The sequence below is a fragment of the Pholis gunnellus genome, assembly GCF_910591455.1.
Source record: "Pholis gunnellus genome assembly, chromosome: 22".
Taxonomy (NCBI): Eukaryota; Metazoa; Chordata; class Actinopteri; order Perciformes; family Pholidae; genus Pholis; species Pholis gunnellus.
Window position 1 is genome coordinate 16,921,348 of NC_136549.1, and position 20,413 is coordinate 16,941,760.

Here is a 20,413-nt window from a genome sequence, read left to right on the forward strand (position 1 = left end):
ATGCAACATAATCGGATACATCTGGCAGCTCCAAGTTTATAGTCCTGAAATGACACATTCAAGTCGTTATCGCATGAAAACAATGATTTATTTCCAGATGACATCTTAATGAAATGATTACATAATCAGGACAACTGGATTAAAATACCACAAAAGAACACCATTCATCTCTAGATAATGACTCAAAACGTCTCACGTTGAATCTCATTAAGAGTTTTAATGTCTCCGGATGATGTAATGAAGTCAGATAGCGGTGTGTGTGTGTGTGTGTGTGTGTGTGTGTTTCCTCAGGATAACACCGTCATTAAGATGTGAGCTCAAGATATCAGGTTGGTGTCCTGAGAACAGAGATAATTAACTTCTGCGTCCGTACGGAGGTCGACGTGGTTTCATTACTTCCTCCCAGATGTGGATCGTACGGGGACGCTCTGGTGCTTTGGATCAGGTTCTGTGTTTACAGCTCCTGTATGCAGTGCGCTCATGTCAGTACAGAGAACTAGTGACCGTGCGGTCCTGAGGAGCATCGTGTTCCGTGGTTTGTAGGTTTAGGGACGTTAATTAGCTTCAGACATGAGCGGTAATGATATCCTATGAAAGAGAGAGTCTCACTGAATCTACAGCGACGTGTAGCCGGTCTGTGTGTTCAGGTGCAGCTGAGTTATGACTCAAACAGAGTGAATTATGACTAGAATGTGACGGCCGGGCACTTAGAGTTCTAAAGTACTTTAGTAGTGATGCTGCTGCAGACCGAGCCACCATAAATTACTCCGTTGTTTTTATTACACCCACATGATGCATCCCTTCACCTCGTGAGGTGTCTCTGCTTCCCGGTTTGAAAGCAGATTAATTATTAATGCATGAAGCTAATAATCGGCTCGTCCTGAGGTCTGGGTGTGAGGCTGCTCTATGCGTTTTATTTCTACGCCTCACGCTGTTTATCGTCTCCTCGGTTACGATTCAGATTTTAAAAACCTTCCGCTGCTGCGTTCAGCTGATATCCCATCATCGCTTTAACAACCGTAACGTTTAAGAAACAGGAATATGCACAAACACGCGTCCAGCGGTCCTGAACAAGGACAAACACATGCACGGCCTTCCTCCTCCTCCTCCTCGTCTTCCTCCTCTTCCCCTCCGATCATCTCTCTATCAGTGTAATTACAACTCATCCATCTCGTCTGCCAGAAAGTCAAGGACAGCTCTCCAACACACACACACACACACACACACACACACACACACACACACACACACACACACACACACACACACACACACACACACACACACACACAGGCGTGTGCCTCCTTGTTACTGAAACATAATTTTAGTGAAATGCTGTTTTAATGGCGAATCATATCTGGGTCATTTATAACCATCACCAACGCTGTGTGTGTGTGTGTGTGTGTGTGTGTGTGTGTGTGTGTGTGTGTGTGTGGATCAGTCATGCATATGAGTTTTAGTCCTTATAATGAATACATTAATCTTTCCATTTTCAATCAGTGAACGTGTTTAAAAGAAGCAGCGCTGCGTTGTCTCTCATTGGTCAGAGGTAAACACAAGTAAAGAAAGGAACCAGGAAGCAGCACGAGCGCGTTTCTTCTTCTTCTTCATGGAGGATCTGATGTAGACGTTGGAAGCAGAGGAACGTTCTCCGCTCGTCTCTCTGAAGGCTCCGGTTCTCTTTCAGAGGGCAGAATGTGTGACGGCTCCTTCAGGATCCGGTCTGAGTGACTGACAGCAGCGATCTCACAGACGGATCGTCTCTCTTTCCCTTTTCATCGCTGCTTTCGGGGCGTCGCTCTTCCACGATGCCGCGTCGATTCAGTTCGACGGGGCTTTATCGGCTCTGCAGCACGTTAACAATGAGCGCGTGCCTCATGAGAGAGTTAGAACGATCTCCGTACAACAAACAGTCTGAGGAGAGAGAGAAGTCTCTGATTGTGGTTCTTCTTCAGGTGTTAGACTCCCTCTAAAGAGCACGAGGACCTTTAGGAACATGGTTTCTTGTTGTGTGAGGACGTAGTCGTGTTGACGTCTCTCCTCGGTTTGTAGAATGATGTTTTGAAACCTGGAATTAGGCTTTTTCGGCGCCGCCATCTTGGATAACGGCCGTCGCCATGTTGTTTTTTTAGCAACCAGTGAACAGGAAGTGACCGTATATGGACTGAGGAGGAGTGACGTAGAGACCTGTCAATCACTGTGTAGCCCCGCCCCTAAAGCATCCCCTGCTTTATGGTCTGTGTGACTCTAAATGGACCATCATTTACTAAATGAACATCATGCTGTATTGAAGAAGACTTGAAACTAGAGATTGAGACCATAAACTCATGTTTACAATGTTTACTGAGGTAATAAATCAAGAGAGAAGTAGAGTCATTTTCTCATAGACTTCTATACAACCAGAGGAGTCGAGAAAGTCTTTTTCAAGTACAACTGTGTGAGTATTATCAGGAAAATGTACTTGAAGTACAACAGTAGAATTCATGTTGAGTTAATCAACTCATTGATTCATCAGACGGTAGAATAATCGTCTCAGCTGTGTTTGTATAAACTGTTTGCTACTTTAAGACCTTTTGTGTCAAATAACTAAATCTGGTGAAGTTTAAAGTGTTTCTGAGGTCTGAACCGTCGGCATGCTTTGCTGTCACCGGGGTAACAACAGGTCAGCCTGACCTTTAAATAACCTGATGGATTAATGGTAATATTAACATTTGGGACCCTGTTGTCCCGCTGCACAGCGGTAGAACACGGTGTGACTTTCCTTCACTGTGATGCAGAGAAGATGGTTTTTGTCAGATCATCTCGTCCCGGTCGCAGGTTCCTCACACGCATATATAATATATATATAATATATATATATATATATATATATATATATCTATTATATCGTATGAATAACGGGATGTCCTCTGCGTTCGGGCCTCCAGCCTGCGATCCAGCCCACGATAAGCCTGCACTGATGATGGATTCGTGGGTTTTCCAGGACGGTGGGCGGAGCTTCCATTTCCCACCAGAAACTACTTAAAGCTGATGTTTCCAAGATATGAGAGATTAGTGAATTACTTGGTAATTCACACACTTCCAGCTCTGAACGATATTACTTAGAGACATTAAGCCTCCAAACACTCCTTTATTCCACACGAGTCTGGAGGAGCTTCCTGCAGCAGCGTCACATTACTGCAGACTAATTCAATGAACGGCTGAAGTTCATTCTCTCTGCATTCCATATTCCATATTACACAAACCTGATGTTAAGATAGTATGAATTATAACAGATCATTACTAAACACTATGAATCATCTGATTGTTGGTTATTGTTAATAACTAAAGTATATTTATGTGTTTATTGTGATGTTTCTGAGCACTGAAGGATTCGATAAGTTGCTCAAACTTCCAAATCAAATCTGCAAACGAATGAATTCAAATAAATCAAACAGCAAGAAAACGTGACCGAACCATGAAAGCCGTGATTTGGTGGTGTGAGAGGTTTGTCTGCTTGATGAACATCTAAGATTGAAGAGCCAACGTTTAACAGAAGAAGATGAAAGGATTGGATTCTGCAGCTGCGTCGACACGAGCGTACGAATAAATCAGAAGATCTGAAGATGAAATACTCCAGATCTTCCACTCGTGAATGTTAAGCGAGCGGACTTCCATTAATCCACAGATGCGTGCGCTGCTGCTGGACAGCTGTTCACTCATCGGCCACGACCCTGTGAAGGCACAGATTAGAGATCAGCTGTTTTTAAAATCAGTACCCGACTCTTCATGCAGACGGGAGGGAAGTGTGCCGAGAAGCAGCACATGTTCTCAACAAACAGTAGCAGATCCTCTCTGTTCCATATTAAAACCCTTGTATGAGCCTGAAGGCAGAGGAGACGCTGCTGTCTGTTTGCAGAGCAGCTTCCTGTGACAGAAACATTAATCCTCCCGTCCCTCCATCCTCCTCCTCCTCCTCCTCCTCCTCCTCCAACCAAAACCTCTGAAAGAAAGCGCTTTATACGGCCGAGAAAAAAGCCTCCGTATTCTTCTAAAGCGCTCCAACATCTTCATCTGACAGACGCGTTCATCCTTCCTGCCTCCTCACAACAGCGGGAAAAGAAAATCAGAGCGTCAGTCGGCATGAAGGGACGTAGTCTCTGCATGAATGATGCAGCTTGTGAGCGCAGCGGCCTGTACGGTCGGATATATAACCTCCACATGTAGATCCTGTAATATAGAACTGAGTGATCTCAAAGCGTGTCCTCGGGCTCTGAGACAAAACATTTGTTCGTTTCCATTTTAAACATTTCACCTCATAATGTCGGGACATTTTACCTTCATTTGCCACAACTTTATATTACATCTTCAAATGTTTTGATGCATGTTAGATATTACATTTATGTACATCTACGCGCTTTATAGTCAACATCACGCCCACCGTCTGCATCTGCATTAATTCACTCAAAATGTTTGAACTGAAACACATCAGCAAACAGGGCCGGATCACTCAGGGGCCACAGGACCACAGAGTCGGGGGCCCTCCTGGTCCAGGACGAGACTCCAAAAGACTCTAAATGAGTTAAATATAAAACAACTACAAAGAGACACAGAATGACGACAACGATACGTAAAACATTGCGTAGCGACTTCACCGTTATTGAGCTTTTTCTCTGGTGTTTCGGCGCCGGCAGCACTCGGTGAAGATCTCGGTCTTGGTTTGAAACAAAAAGTCTGAGATGAGTTCACAACGTTTACTCTCCCAAAGTGAAAATATAACCTGACTGGTCTGCCTCCAGCTCGGGTATCCTGAGAGGCTTCAGGCTTTGTTTCTAAGGCGTTGGAAGACGGTTGTTGGAGTCTGTAATGTTAGGATCTGGGTGATCTGGTGCCAGCAGCTGGTTTATGGTGTTCTGGGCAGTTTTTTACAGCTTTTCGTGGACTTTTAGTTCATGAAATGAATCTCAAAGTGTTTTTTTACACACAGACGTTTACGTACAGTAAACACAGACCGTGTCCCGATATCCAGCGATGAAATCAGCTCACTCTCATATTTACACCTCGAGCTGCAGGAGTGATGTTTGCATCCTCGGACTGAAGGTATTCACACTTTAAACAGATTCTGTAGGACTCATCTCCAGTTAGATCTCCGGTTAGTCCGGGAAGCCTCCGGAGCTCCGTCCTCAGCTTTAATCCTTCTTCTCGTCCCGTCTCTCAAAGCCTCGTCTCTCTTCTCTTCACCTCATTCAGAACCAGTCGTTTGTCTTTCTGTTCAGTCGGCATAATGTGTCTCTGTGAGGATCTGTGTTCCTGTAATGAGCCGCTCTGCCTTCAGGGAGGATTAAAGTCTGACAGACTACAAACAAACAAACTGTGTGTGTGTTGACCCACCGAGACGCTGCCGGATCTATAAAACCTCCGTCTCGCAGCCATTTAGCTTGTTATTCCTTCATCTCGTGTAATTCCACCAACTGTCAGCGTCATAAAGAGAAGACTGTTGTTGTTTACCTGCCGGCTAATCGAGCGCCGTGAGCGTGAACGTCTGCTGGTTTAACATCTCTGCATTCAACAAGACGCGACAGAAGAAACTCTGCAGCAACACAAAGACACGCAAACACCGCTTCATCATGACGTTCATCTATACGATACAAACGAATACGCCGTCATTTAACGCTTTTCACTGGAGAAAAGAGACGTCAACGCTGATTTATTTGTCACGTAGCTTCTGCACTTCAGGAGTTATTTTAACACAAACTTCAATCTTTTCCTGAACCTAAGTGAGGAGTCTTGTAGCTTAAACCCTCGTTGGTTCCTTTGAAGACGGAAGTTTATTTCTTTAACTGTAACGAGCAGAAAGTGACGCGTGTTGCTGGACTTTCATTGGAAAACGCACAAAACAAAACGTTCATACAAACTGTTTTATGAGGATACGTTGAGGATTACGCAATGTGTACGATGTACGTCACGTGTGTGTGTGTGTGTGACTGTGTGAGTGTGTGTGTGTGTGTGTGTGTGTGTGCGCACGTCTCTCATGCTGCTGCAGCAAACAGAACATCTTGTGTGCACGGTTCCGGCTGCCTGCTCACGGACCTCTGGTGGTCGTGGTGACTCACGTTTTTCCTCAAATGAAACACCTTTTATTACCTGTTTTTTCGACCGCCTGCTGACTCCTCACACACACACACTGCCTTTAAGCTAACAGACCTACCAGCACACACACACACACACTGCTGAGTCAGCTGAGTGTGATTTAGTTGTCGACTTCTCTTTGCCAGTTACGTCTCGTGGAGGCGCCAGGAAACCGTGATTGAAAGATGATTAGATGACTTAAATCAAGCTGTGGACTTTCTGGCTGCAACAAGATTCTAACTTTATAGTTTGAAAAATGTGGAGGAAAAGTTTCTTGTTCAAAGTTCTTTAATGATAATTGTTGCACATTCTTTTATTGAAGTTGTCTTTAATTATATTAAATGTCACATTAACATCCTATAATGATAGTAAAGGTCACATTAATGTCCCGTAGTGATGCTGTTAGATGATGAAGGTCACGTTGACGTTACATTCTCCTGCGACAGCAAAGTGGCTCAGCTGCTGTTTCCTTTGTTTCAGGAACAAACTGTTGTTTTTATGAACCAACAAACGGAGAAACGTCTCGATGAACTGCAGTAAACGAGTTGATCAGTTTACAGACTCACAGCTGCTGCAGAACGATTCAAGTTTGATCATTTTAGTCGTATTCACGAACACGTCTTCACTAAAACCAGGAGACATAATTCCTTTATTGTGTGTTTGGTTGTTATTGTTCAGCTGCTGTCGGTCGATAACTTTGACGCCGTTTCCAAATATTTATCCATCAGAGATCTGTGTAATTATTTGGACAAAGACTTCCTGCTGAGACTCAAAGCCTCTCCTGGATGTCCTCTGGGACAGCGGTGAGCTTCTAGCAGAGATGAAAGTCACATTAAGACATAAAGGCTGATTCCATTTCTGGTCTTCACACATTTAACCTCTGAATCAAAACCTCCTCAAGCTAAACACAGCCTGTGATTTATCCTCCATGCTGCACAGACCTCAGGAGCAAACGGACTCATGCAAGAAAAACTCATTCCTGCTGCACACAGACGTCTTCTCCAGCCTCCTTCTGGCTTTCTTTCTCCTCAAATATTGGTTTTAGCTCCTCAGTGACACACTGGTTTCTGAATAGAGCGTTAACGACGTCCCGATCGCAGGTTTTCACTGAATATCCACCGATGATGTTTTGATATCTGGTTTTCTTGATTGCTGGTTTTGAACGTGAACATGCTGAGAAACTGATCCTTTCTCAGGATGTTCACACGAGGATTTGGTGTTAAAAAGACATTTTTACTGAAGATGTCTTCAAAGATATTCCTGCACTTATTGGCATCAGCAGCGGCCTTTCATTGAGAGGAGTTAACCGACTTTAAACGTTGAATTAAAACTGCTAAATGTCTCGTTGTTGCAGGTTTCGGTTTTCAGAATTGATCCTTCGACAGCAGACTCCTTTAAAGTCTCTTAAAACATTCAGCAGTCGCTCCTCACATCCGGCTTTCATACGATCCATCGCTCAGCAGGAACGTGAGGAGCAGAGAGGAGACTTCAGCGCTGTTTCTTTAGAGACGAGGCGTCTCTCTGCTGGTCGTCCGTTCACGCTCCGCTCCTCTTGAAGTCAACAATCATCTCTTTTTGTCTCGTTGTCATTGACGGAGAAGACCGCTACCCTCGGCCCGTCTCTCTTCATCAGAGCGCCGTCGTCGGCTGAAGGGTTTGATCCGATTGGACAGACGTGCGGCGCCGCAGTCACGGGTCAGCGGCGCTTGTTGTGGAGCGACGGCGACTGTCTGAAGGTCTGGTGATCTCAAAGTCAAGGCCTCGCGTACGCCGGGTGGAGAGCGTGTCGCTGTGGCGACGGTGCTCTCGCGGCGCTCGTATCAGCTGCTAAACCATCCATCAAATTATCACGGCAACCCGAGCTTCCATCACCCCATCCATCATCCAAGGACGACACACGGAGCGACACAATGCAGCGAGGGACGTCACGGACGAGTGGAGAGATAACAAGGAGAGGAGAGGAGGGGGGAGGGGGGGGGGGGGGGAGGAGGGGGGGGAGAGGAGAGGAGAGGAGGGGAGAGGATGGGCGAGGTGAGGAGGGGAGAGGAGGGAGGGGAGGGGGAGGTGAGGAGAGGAGAGGAGAGGACAGGAGGAGAGGTGAGGAGGAGAGGAGGGGAGGGGGGGAGGAGGAGAGGAGGAGGGGAGAGGATGGGCGAGGTGAGGAGAGGAGGGGAGGGAGGAGAGGGGAGGGGGGAGGAGAGGAGACGAGACGAGAGGAGAGGACAGGAGAAGAGGAGAGGAAGGGAGAGGGGGGGAGAGGAGGGAGGAGAGGAGGGGGGAGGAGAGGTGAAGGAGATAGAGATGAAATGAGAAAGAAGAATGTTTCAAATAATTGAGAAAGGGAAGAAGAGAACAGCAACCTGTAATATCTTGTGTTTGTTCATCTTTATCTTTATTTATCTCTTTTGTGCCGTGATTGTCAAAAGTTTGAACAACGTGCAGCTCTGAGGAGAAACTGTCGCCTCGTGATTTCCCGAGTGAATTACTGCTGAGAACAAAACCAAAAGTCATATCTGGAAGCTCATCCCTGCCGCCGTCATTTGCATGTGTAGCATCGTGGCTCAGACTTTTATTTTGAAGGGATCAGGGTGTTGAGACTTTTGGATCACGTCTGCTAGTGTTACTGAGCGGTACACCGTAGGGGGAGTCTTCACACTTCCTGCCTGATCGTTACGATAAAGTATGTCGTCAGCTCGCTCATTGAGTGATTGATTTGAAGCCTACAGTTCGGCGATTTGGCCGCCGCCATCTTAGCTTTTTGCAACCAGTGAACAGGAAGTGACCATATATGGACTGAGGAGTGACGTAGAGACGCCGTATACGTCTCTAATAGAGACCTGTCGATCATTAGTTTCTGCTTCTATTGTATTAGTAATCACTCTTTCTTGTCCGGGTTTCATTTTATTCGATACGTTCTGTGTCTGAACTGGACCGGTGCATGAAAATAAGGACGGCGATCGGTCACATTTACAATCGTTCCTCAGATTTGTGGAATGGATTAAAGACAACAACCTGAGGGCGAATTGTAAGGGGACTGAAATATTCCTCATTTTTCATTCATCTATATTTTCTAAACAGCTTATCAGAGCCACAGGGGGGGGGGGGTGAATCCCAGCATGCATTGGGTGAGAGGCAGGGTACACCCACGGTCTGTCACAGAGCGAAGAAACATGACCGACAAGCTTTCACGCCCACTTACACACCGAGGGGCAATTTAAAGTTTCCACTGCAGCTCGCTCACATGTTCCGTAGAACACGGACGCTCAGCGGCTCGGGTTTAAACCGGGATCTCTTTCCGACCCGTTGAGCCACCGTGCCGTGCTTTTAGTTCGGTTTAAGCAGCACATTTCAGTCCTCGGGGACAAATTGAACGTATACATGATGATACTTTGAAGTGACGACGTCGCACCAACCCCCCCCCCCCCCCCCCCCACGGTTTCTCCTCACCGGGGAGAACATGGCCGGAGGCGTTTCAGGAATCCTCGGGAGATGATTCTCAATTCAGCAGCTCGCTGCCAGTCCGCCGAAAGAAGCCGCGATTTCAATAAAGCCTCCACTTTCTGAGCCGATATTCACTCGGCAGGCTGCCGCGCTCTGAGATGAGTTCTGGTGGAGGGAGGAGAATGTGGGGAAGAAGAGGAGAGGAGCTTTAAAAGTTTGAATTTTTATTGAAAATCAGTCCTGAGGAGGAGGAGGAGGAGGAGGAGGAGCAGGATTGTGACACAATATTGGCATAGATTTAGCATTGGTGGTAGAAGTACGTTTATTTATCAATACCAGGAGCATCAGTGTGTGTATTAGTTATGTTGCAATAACAGGTGTAGTCTTCTTATTGTATGCCTTTTATTCCACAAGCTGAAACACTGGAGGTCCTAGTTCAGAATGATTTAGTGATAAGAATTAATATCGATACGTATGACTGTTGAACAGGGAAGTGACGTGACGATAGACTGGCGGTCGTGATGTTTCCCTCAGACGTGCAGCGAGCACGTTGAGTAGACATCTGCCAAAAGTTTAATTTCAGCTTTAGAGAATTAACTTTAATTACAGCTGATATCGTCCACAGCTGGTGGTGTTTGTCAATGTAACCGGTGAAAGTGACTGTCGGCGCTCACGCTGAATCATTCATTTCCATGAGGGTAGTGCGTTTTTGGCTCGCAAGGGAAAAGTGGTGCTTTGAGCTAATGCTAACGTTAGCAGTTGTCACACCAAAAAAACAAAGGTTTTACCTCGCGGTGGCGCTAAAGGACGAGTCAGAAGGAGTCATCCTCTGGGAACCACGAATACCCGCATGACATTTCACAGCCATATTAGTTATATTTGTATAAACAATCAGAGAGATGCAAGGTTTCATAGCTTCCTGTTGGCTTCGCGTGTAATGACGTCGCCTGTGAATTCTGCTTTATATTCAGCTCGATACGACACAAACGGGGGGAGAGAGAGAGAGAGAGAGAGAGAGAGAGAGAGAGAGAGAGAGAGAGAGAGAGAGAGAGAGAGAGAGAGAGAGAGAGAGAGAGAGAGAGAGAGAGAGAGAGAGAGAGAGAGAGAGAGAGAGAGAGAGAGAGAGAGAGAGAGAGAGAGAGGTGTTACTAGGACAATAATGTTTACCTGTGTGTGTGTGTGAAATGACAGCAGTGATACAGCAGCATTACATCATGGTGTGTATATATAAGTGTGTGTGTGTGTTTGATAGCTCGTCTCTGTCGTCCTTCAGCTGAGGTGGTTTGTCGCTGACGGTAAAACCATCCAACACTCAAACACACACACACACACACACTCACCTTTAGCAGTCTGGTCACACATTCCTTTTTGTTTTTAGGAAAATATACAGTTTAGTCCACTACATTAATTTGACAGCTGTAGTTTTGAGATGTTTTGAGGGTTTTAGATGAAAAAACATATAATATGAAACACATATGATATACTTGTACAATAGAAAGTATCTTATACTTCATAATTGTACAAGTAATTAGAGAAACGCGTGATGAATGGATACAAACTCATTTATCAGAACTTGCTTTCTTCTTCTTCTCCCATTAATCATCTCGTGACCCTTTGGTTCCCAACCTGAGGGTCTAAATGATCTCAGGGGTTCTAGCAGCAGCAGCAGCTCATTTTCTCTTGGCAAATTGCTTTTAGCCCAGAAACGTTTTCTTTTTCTATAAAGAAAATTGACTGAGATGGAGCAGATGTCTGTCTGTCCGTCAGACTGAGAGAATCACTTCAGTTTAGAGAATCAGTTGGGAGTCGCTGAAGTGAAACGTTTCTGACAGAGAGAGAGAGAGAGAGACGGGCAGATTGATACCACAGCAACAAATACCAAGCTGGTACCAAAGCCATTTAAAGAATATCGATCTCAAAGTTTTTGTTTTCACTTTTATTTTCATTTATTTCATTGCAAAGGTTTCACTGACAGACGTTAAAACGCTGGTTAACGTTGAGAATCTCACTGCAGCAGGTTTCACGCCTCAGTCTGTTCTCCACGAACACGCTTCTACAAAATGTTCTCAACCAACTGTTACTTGTTGTATCGCTACGTCGTATCGCTACGTCGTATCGCTACATCGTATCAGCAGTCGTATCGCTACGTCGTATCGCGTCGTATCGCTACGTCGTATCGCGTCGTATCGCGTCGTATCGCTACATTGTATCGCTACATCGTATCGGCAGTCGTATCGCTACGTCGTATCGCTACGTCGTATCGCGTCGTATCGCTACATCGTATCGGCAGTCGTATCGCTACGTCGTATCGCGTCGTATCGCTACATCGTATCGGCAGTCGTATCGGCAGTCGTATCGCTACGTCGTACCGCTACGTCGTATCGCTACGTCGTACCGCTACGTCGTATCGCCAGTTGTATCGCCAGTCGTATCGCTACATTTTTATGTTATTGTTTTAGCACATACATGATCTTTTTTTAAAACCATAACCAAGTATTTTTACTAACGAAACCTAACCAATCATTCACAGCTTGGCTGAGTGATTCACAGTGATGGAGGAAAGTGATTTACTGCTGTAACAGTTTTTGTGTCCATGTTTTGTGGCTGTTTTACATTTAGATGGTTCCCAGTGTTACATTATTAAATACACGTCATGACCTGAACCAAATTACAGAAATGGCCTGAAAGCCACAGAACTGTTTAGAAATCTCCTTACATCCCACAACAGACACACAAGCACACACACTGTCAGCATGTTGGTCTTTCAATGAGGTCACTGCAGTCATGTGACCTGGCGGTATTGATTATTGATTGGCGTTTGGCAGATGAGGTCTTGTGTGTGTGTGTGTGTTGATGTGTGTAATACTTTTAAGGTTAATTCACTGTTGAAATGAAGCATTTTAGTGTTTATTTTCTATCACAAAAACATGATTTTATAAACTGTAAAATCAACGTAAGAGTCATCAACTTGTGATAATTCAATATAGCAAATAAACAAAAAAGTAAAAAACATGAAAGCGTATTATCTTATAAAACAGTCCTAAACAAATAAATAATCTGTTTAAATATTTTAGCAAAAGCAAAGCGCCAACAAACTAATATTCTCTAAACTTGAAACCTCAAAAATAGTCCAGATTTCTGATTTTTTATTTGCTCGTAAAATGTAATTTTGAAACTCCTTCCCAAACTTCATTAAACTTACTTTTTTTTACTTCATTGTTATTGTTAGTAATGAATATCGATAATACTAATAATGTTGAATAACTTTATTCTTGTAGTCATTTCTTTATTTGCTGACTTATTTATGATCTTACATATTTGTTTGTTTCCATATTTATTTATGCAGTTATTGAACGTTCTTATCAACATTAGTATTAACATTTATCTATTTATTTTAGCCTCCTTATTATTCATTTGTCATTAAATGAGACACTAACACATTTTCACACATGCACACAAACAATTAAACTCCTCCTAATCGAAATAACTGAAACATCTTTACCAAATTCAATTCATAGCGTCTGTTTCATACGTCTTGTGTCAATGTCTAATTCATTTGTATAATTTGTTGTAATTTGTTACACTTTTGTTGATCTAATTTGTCACACTGACGGAATAGAGAATGAGAAGAAGCTTTGGAAGGAGGGTTACCATTTATTGGACTGAAAATAGAAATATTGTGATCCACGTAGAGCAGAATGTTGACTTCCAGTTTGTTTGGTTGCTAGAAGTCGTTATTGTTCTGCTGTCGACCTGACTCCATTATTCTGTCTGGAGAGCTGAACATGAGCTGGGCCTGATCCACTTATCCTCTGAAGGCTTGACCTGCCCGGTTCCATTTCTCTGCGTACATTTGGACAAAAGAAACCTCAAATTTAATTTCCGTGTCTCTGCAGATTTGAACTTAAGTCAACCCGATTGTGTTATTTCCTCTGTGGAGTCTAACACACCTTGTTCTGTTTGTCTCCTTGTAGATTTGATTGTAAACTCTGCCAAATTTAATTTCCCTCCACGTATAAGAAACTTGGCTTAATTCCGTTTTGTTCTCTGCAGAGCTGAGACGGCTCTAAATCCGTTTCCTCTCCCGATATCCATCTCTGTTAAACTCGCCTGATTCTCGATCGCTATTTGTGTCTTTTTGTTTTTAGATCCGTTTGTACGCCCGGCCCGATGCCATTGCCAGCGGAGCAGGGGACTACGCTCTCCACATCACCAAGAGGCTTCTGGGATTTTACCAGGACTACTTCAAAGTCCAGTACTCACTGCCCAAGCTAGGTAAGGCTGCTGACGTCTTCTTCTTCTCTCCTTTAATGTTTGACTTCCTGTCAGCTCTCTTTGAATAAAAAAGCCCACACTGTTAGCTTTCTATCCCCCCTGCTGATCCTGATGAATAGAGAGCGAACCGCTTCCCCCGTCCTGGGCTGCCATTTTTGCGAGAAGTCAGCCAACTCTTTGTCCTTCATACAATTGCTGTTGGGTTCATCAATTTGTACTCTTATGAGGCAAAGAAACCTCTCTGTCGTCCTCTTCTCCCCGAGTGTCAGGGGGAGGTACAGTGTGATTAGATCTGGGACTGTAACTTCAGACAGTTTGTGTTCAGACATTTAACACAGGAGCTCTGGAGATTTTGGGCTTATTTAGATAAAGAAAAACAAATTATGTCCAAAAATTTGCTAATACTCTGAAAAGTAAGGCATCAAAGTAAAGGACATAAAGTGTACTCGCTTCCACTGCAACACTCGCATCGAATATCTGAAGATTTTACACTTTGAAGCTTTTGAAATGGATTTGTGTGGTGGTAACAGCTGATGTCGGTGCTCCTAAATGAACTGAGACAGGACTTTGAAGCACTGAAAGAAGTCGAAGTGGCACTTGAAACTAAGGCACTGAAGTGGAAATGACTGTAAAACGGACACAAGGAGAGACGTTTGTGTGGCGGTTTAGGTGGACGGGATTAAAGGAGTAGAAGTTTTAGTGGAAGTGGAAGCACTGAAAGGAGTTGAAGTGCTATTTTTTTATGACAGCAGCAGCTCAAGTTGAAGTTGGACCAGACCGTTGAATGACTTAACAGAAGTGGAGGTGCTGAAATGAGTCGAAATGTCAAGAGTTGAGTTAGATATGCAATAATCAATCCTTCACCAATCGAAACGGGCAAATTTGTCTGTTTTTCCTGGTTTCTATCAGCGTTTAAAGTATGTTGTGTAACATCGGGATACTTTCTTCTTCCTGTGCTCCAGGTTTTGGTTCATGCTGTTAAGCTCTCAGCCTCTCAGCGGTAGTTCTGATCCGTGTGGCCGTGTTTGTCGTATACACACTTCTCTCTCCTCTCCAAGATAATGAATCGTGTCAGAAGCGGTCAGATTTCATCTCCCTATCCTGCTTCGTCTCCTGGCTTCATAATTGTTTGTGTTTTACACTTCTGTCCTGCCAGAATCAATTAGCGGTGCATTTCCCTTTTTTTTCCCTTCTCCACCCTCAAATAAGCTAATGTGATCGCTGTGGCTCCATATTGTGTACGTCAGACACTTCCTCCCTGTCCACATTCATTCATCACATTACAAATTCACTTTCAGTCAAAGTTCGTTTCCATCCGCTCAGGATTAAGTCTGACATTTACTTCCCCTCGCTGACCTTTACGCTGATATTAACTGCATTAAAAAGGCCATTCCACACTGAGCTGAAGGTGATTCTGTGGTCCACACCAGGAGGAAAGCTTGTATCTCCAAGATGTCAACTTGGTAAAAAATCAGAAACAAAGTGTGAAGTTTCGACATTTTCCAAAGACAACTAGAGTTTGGAGACTAGAAAGAGATCTTGTCTGAGATTGTAAAAATCTAGTTTATTCTCACTACAAGTCAACCCGTGCCCACGTTCTAAATATATACGGGCCAGAGCCGCCTCACATTTGGTCCTCCAGTGTGCAAACACTCGTTCGCGTTTGTTTCAGAAATACCTGTAAAGATGTTCTCAACTCTTTCTCTGCCTCAGTAACTCCGGATCTAAAGCTTTGCGCTCCCACCAGATCTTGACACTAATGCTTTGGAGAGTCTCTCTGGTGCTCCGGTGATGTTATAATCGAAACCCGAGTTACAAAGTAAACTAGTAAACTAAAATCTTTAGATTTTATTGCAAAGCAAACGATGTCAGTAATATCCGATATTTAAAAAAATCAATTCCAGTAAAGTAAAATGAACTCAGGATAAGCTCTCTGATGAAAAGAGCAGATATCAAAGACGGTCTGACTTTGCCAGGCTTATTGCCTCGGGCAGGTTGTTCCAGAGCCTCAGGGCCCGGACTGTGAAGACTCTGTCCAGTCTGGTTCAGGCCGTGACTCTGGAACAGAAAGAGACATCGGCCTGAAGATCTCCAGCGAGTGTGGTACCAAGAGGTCCAAAATATTGCAATGTGCAAGGCCAAGAAGAGACATAACTGTAGTAAATAAAACAATAAAACGTATTGTAAGGAGGATGAAACAGCTGTGATGTGATCTCCATCACCAGTGGATGATATCAGTTAGTCTCAGTGATTCTGGTGCAACAAGTTACTTATTGTTAGAGGACACACATAGGGGACTACATCTCCCAGCATGCCTGTGATCCAGCAGGAGTTGATAAAGCACGTTGATAGAAAAAAAGTAAATATGTTTGTGTTGCGTGTCCTGCTGAGCTGGAGTCAGACTCTCACATGGAAGGATGGAGTCACCAGAGGAATACACTGATATTTTGCCCAAAAAGAAGTCCAAAAATCCCCCGATGGCCTCCCAGCTCAGTGTGTTGGAGTTCAAATTGGCTCCAAATTAAAGTGTGAATACATAAATGCAAAGAGAGCAAACTCCCTCTGAGAGAATCTCTCTTTGATTTCATTTTCTGTTTTAAATTTAGTCAGATATTTCCTGTTTTTCAGAGTGTGAGCAGTGACTGAATGCATTCTTCTATAATAGATCTAGTGTGTGTGTGTGTGTGTGTGTGTGTGTGTGTGCGTGTGTGCGTGTGCGTGAGTTCATCTACATATATCCACATAACCATGGGCTTTGTGAGTGTGTGTGTGCATTCATACTGATGTTGACATCAGTCTTTACCACAGCTTTCCTCTCACCCCACTGCTGCCAGCCGTGTGTGTGTGTGTGTGTGTGTGTGTGTGTGTGGTCGGTCCCAGAGCTGCAGGGCTCCATCTGTTGTCATGCAGGGCATCGAGCTCCCGAGAGAGAGCGAGAGAAAAATGATGAGCTGAGAACCAAATTTAAAGAGACAGACAGTGAAAACTAGGCCGAGCAGACGGGTGAGAATCCAGATCGTAACAATAAAGATTCACTTTGTTTTCTGTCCCGTTAGAGACGAGGACGTCCAGCAGTGTGTCCGAGTCTGTGGTCCAGATGTCTCAACATCGACCATCAAGAGTACCGTTAAAGGAATAGTTCACCCACAAACGATATAAACTGACCCACGGTGGTCTCATCCAGCATTCGTAGCTGTACACGCCATCCATGAGATCTCAAACCAGGAAGAATAAAGGCCGCAGAAATGCATGTTTAGCAATAGTTTAGCTCAATGAGTTGTTTGTATTTCTAAGACACTTTGATGATGATGTTTTTGGAGAGAAAGACGCTGTGGACTATTTAACAGACAGTAATCCGTGTCACCGCGTGTGAAGCAGCTGTCGCTCTGACTTCACCTCGTTAGTGATGCAACGATAACTGAAACAAGGTGAGCGGTTGCTGCTGCTGCACCTTTAATGTTTTTAATCGGAATGATGACGGCTTTGATACAACATCAACAAAACGTCTCTGACAAAGAGTGAAAGTTCCTGTTTGAGGTTACTGATTGTTGCATCCTGCAGTTCTGGTGTCATGAAGTCACACACGCAATCATCAGAGTTCATAAAGTTCTATTCTAGTCTGTCTGAATGTGGTCGTAGCCAAAAATCCTGATGAATTATACTTTTAAACTGTTAACAAGCAACGACTTCATTTGTTTTTAAAGTTTTAACTCGATGCTGCGGTTTGTTTGCTGGATACAATGTAAGGTTATCCTCGACTGCAGTAAAAGTACTTTAACAATACTCCCCTACAAGTAAAGGTATTGCATTCAAACCCTCACTTAAGTAAAAGTATATCAGTATTATAATCAGAATCATGTGTACTTTAAAAGGAAAAAATAATAATGCAGCAGTAGAAATATACAATCAAAGTACCTCAAATTTACTCTTCAGTTCAGTACTTTTGTAAATGTACTTCGTTACATTCCTCCACTGCTCTTTGCTCAAACTAAGCCGAGTTTGAAAGTTCACTTTAAACTCCTCTTGGTTATGAGAAACAGGAAGTTTAGCAGCAGAACTCACATTTAAAATGTGATGGACTTTGGCTTCGGCGTCTCATTTGAAGCCACTTAGACATGCGAACAGTTGAAGCCGGGTATCGAACCGCTAACCCCCCGACCCACGGATGAATAAAAGATACTTCACAATGTATTTTGGTGTCTATTCAGCTTTAAGTCTCCGAGCAGATGAATCCAAATCTGAAATGTGGAGCTGAGGCTTCCTGCTTTCCCTCCTTTCTTCTAACTTGAAACAGAAACCGAGATACCGAAGCTCCTTGCTGCACAAACCCGGTCCCAGCCTGGGACTAGTTGATCTGTTTTCTTCTTCTTCTGCTCTTTCTTTTCAATCCCGGAGTGGAGTTAGCTAATACAGCGATAAGGAGGAGATGTCATGTGACTTGTTCCAGCGGAGCAGAAATCTCGGAGGCTCAGGTGATCCCGACTGTCGGGAGGATTTCACCGAATATCTGAGCGTGTCTGAACGTGTGTGTGAACACGCCAAGTGGACTAATGCGTTCTGTTGAGTTCTGGCTCCATCTGGGATCCACAGAGACACACACACAGGCAGCACCGCCTGAGGTCCAACACACACACACACACACACACACACACACACACGCACACACAGAAACACACAAGCGTTCCTTTACTTTATGTATCTTTTCATCATTCGTCTTTCCTTTTTCTATTCCTATTTGTCTCTAGTTTTTTCTCTCATGCCGTCGCCTCGGGCCGACGCACAACAACAGATGGACTAAACTCAAACACACACACACTCACGCACGCACACACACACACACACTCAGGAGCTGCAGGCCCATCAGCTGTCTGCCTGCTGCTGCCTCGGTGGAGCGGAGAGCTCCGGTCTCATCCAGTCGCTTCATCCAGATCTGTTTGAAGGAATTTAGCAAAAAATTCAATGAAGTCTGGATCTTTTTTAGACTTTTTGTTTTTGTACAAAGTTTCCCGACAGAACAAAAGAGTCAGTATGAGCACGAGAACACTGAAGCTCTTTTTCCCTGACGATGAACATGAGATTCAGTGAGATCACGAGGAGGCCCGGCTGGATTTATAGTTTATAGTGCATGAAATGTGTTCATCGCTGTCGGATCAGGTCGACTGTAGACACACATGAGGACACGGCATCTGGAACCACGGTCAAAGTCACAGAAAGTGTCCAAAATGATGAACGCAGGTCAGGATGGATTTTAAGATACAGAACATCTAGAATATTCCCTTTTTAAAAATCCTGTTTTCAACGTTCTCATGTTTATCAGATATCGCTGGATGACTTTGATACTGAAGAAAACGTAAAAACGTTTTCATGTTCTCGATTTCTCAAAATCGTCTTTTTTTCTCTTTGATTTCTCGTTGATTGACGATGGACTTCAGAGACAACGATATCTTCAGGGAATATAAGTACAACTAGGCGGCCAAATCCTTTTATATTTTCATATTTTACGATCTTCTGCACTGGAAACTCGTGGAATTATCTCGACCCATTTGCTGAATCGTCGTCTTTTAAGAAAATTCTAATTCGTAAAACTAGAAATGTCTCGTTAAGGAGACTTGTTTGAGTTTGATTTATAATTATACAGTTTCTGATCTGATCCGGCTGCTTTTCTGTCTGTAAAGATGCTCTTTGGATGTTTCTCTGCTGCCGGCACAAAGCAGACTGAGACTGAATGAAGATGTTTATCGCCGTTATCTTCATCCAAAGTCTTTGAGCAACAGTTTCTCTCGATGACCTCGATGACCTCGATGACCTCGGCACCGAGAGGTAATTTGGAGGTTGCTCCGCGGTTTCAGAGGACAGGACGGATGAACGCCGGGTCTCTTTAGGACACGGTTCTATGTTTCAAAGCGGTTTTAGGAAACCAGCCAGAGGTGAGGAATTTATATCCAGCAGTGAGCAAAGCAGAAGCCAAAACCAACCAGCGCCGCTGAGAGCTGAGAGGAGTTTAAAGGGATTATCTCCAAAAAACAGAGCTGGAGGACGACGGTCACAGACGAGACTCCGAGTGTCTCAGATCCTGGGGAGATATCGAGGTGAATTGATTTCACGGAGGAGAGCAAGAGAGCCTCTTCAGCTGGGGAGACGACATCAGGTTCAGGGTTAACGAGCTGATATCGCTGCTGTTCAACTAGAACAAGGGACTGCATTGTGGTGTTGGTGGATGTGCTTCAATTGCTTTCTGCAGACTCCCTGTGGGGCCTCGGGATGAGGTTTGTTGGTTCAAAGCCACACGGAACCGCATGGAAGCTGTCGCTGTTACTCTCAATATATTAGTCAATGTTGGAGAATGGCAGTGTTTAAACCATATCAGCCCGCACAGGAAATGACCTGCAGTGAAGATGGTTTTCATGATTTGCACTTTCGAAAATCTTGTTCTTTTTCTTTTGCATTTTTCCTACAAAAGTCCAGCAATATGTGTTAATCTTCGTTACATGCATACATTCCTTTCAAAATAAATGTCTTCACAATTAAAATGCTTAGTTAGGTTTAATAAAAGAGAGAAAAACTAAGTTTGAATGAAGAGCTCAAGGTA

The 20,413-nt window shown here is 44.0% G+C and overlaps 1 protein-coding gene across 1 annotated transcript in view; it reads left to right on the plus strand.

Annotated features, from left to right (window-relative positions):
• The window catches only part of trhde.1 (thyrotropin releasing hormone degrading enzyme, tandem duplicate 1), a gene marked incomplete at both ends in the record, with an annotated part of 105,570 nt that overhangs the window by 14,155 nt on the left and 71,002 nt on the right, over positions 1–20,413 (plus strand). The window contains one exon of the mRNA XM_079183592.1: positions 13,698–13,824. Coding sequence (XP_079039718.1) covers positions 13,698–13,824 — 127 coding nt within the window. The remainder of the gene's footprint in view (positions 1–13,697; positions 13,825–20,413) is intronic.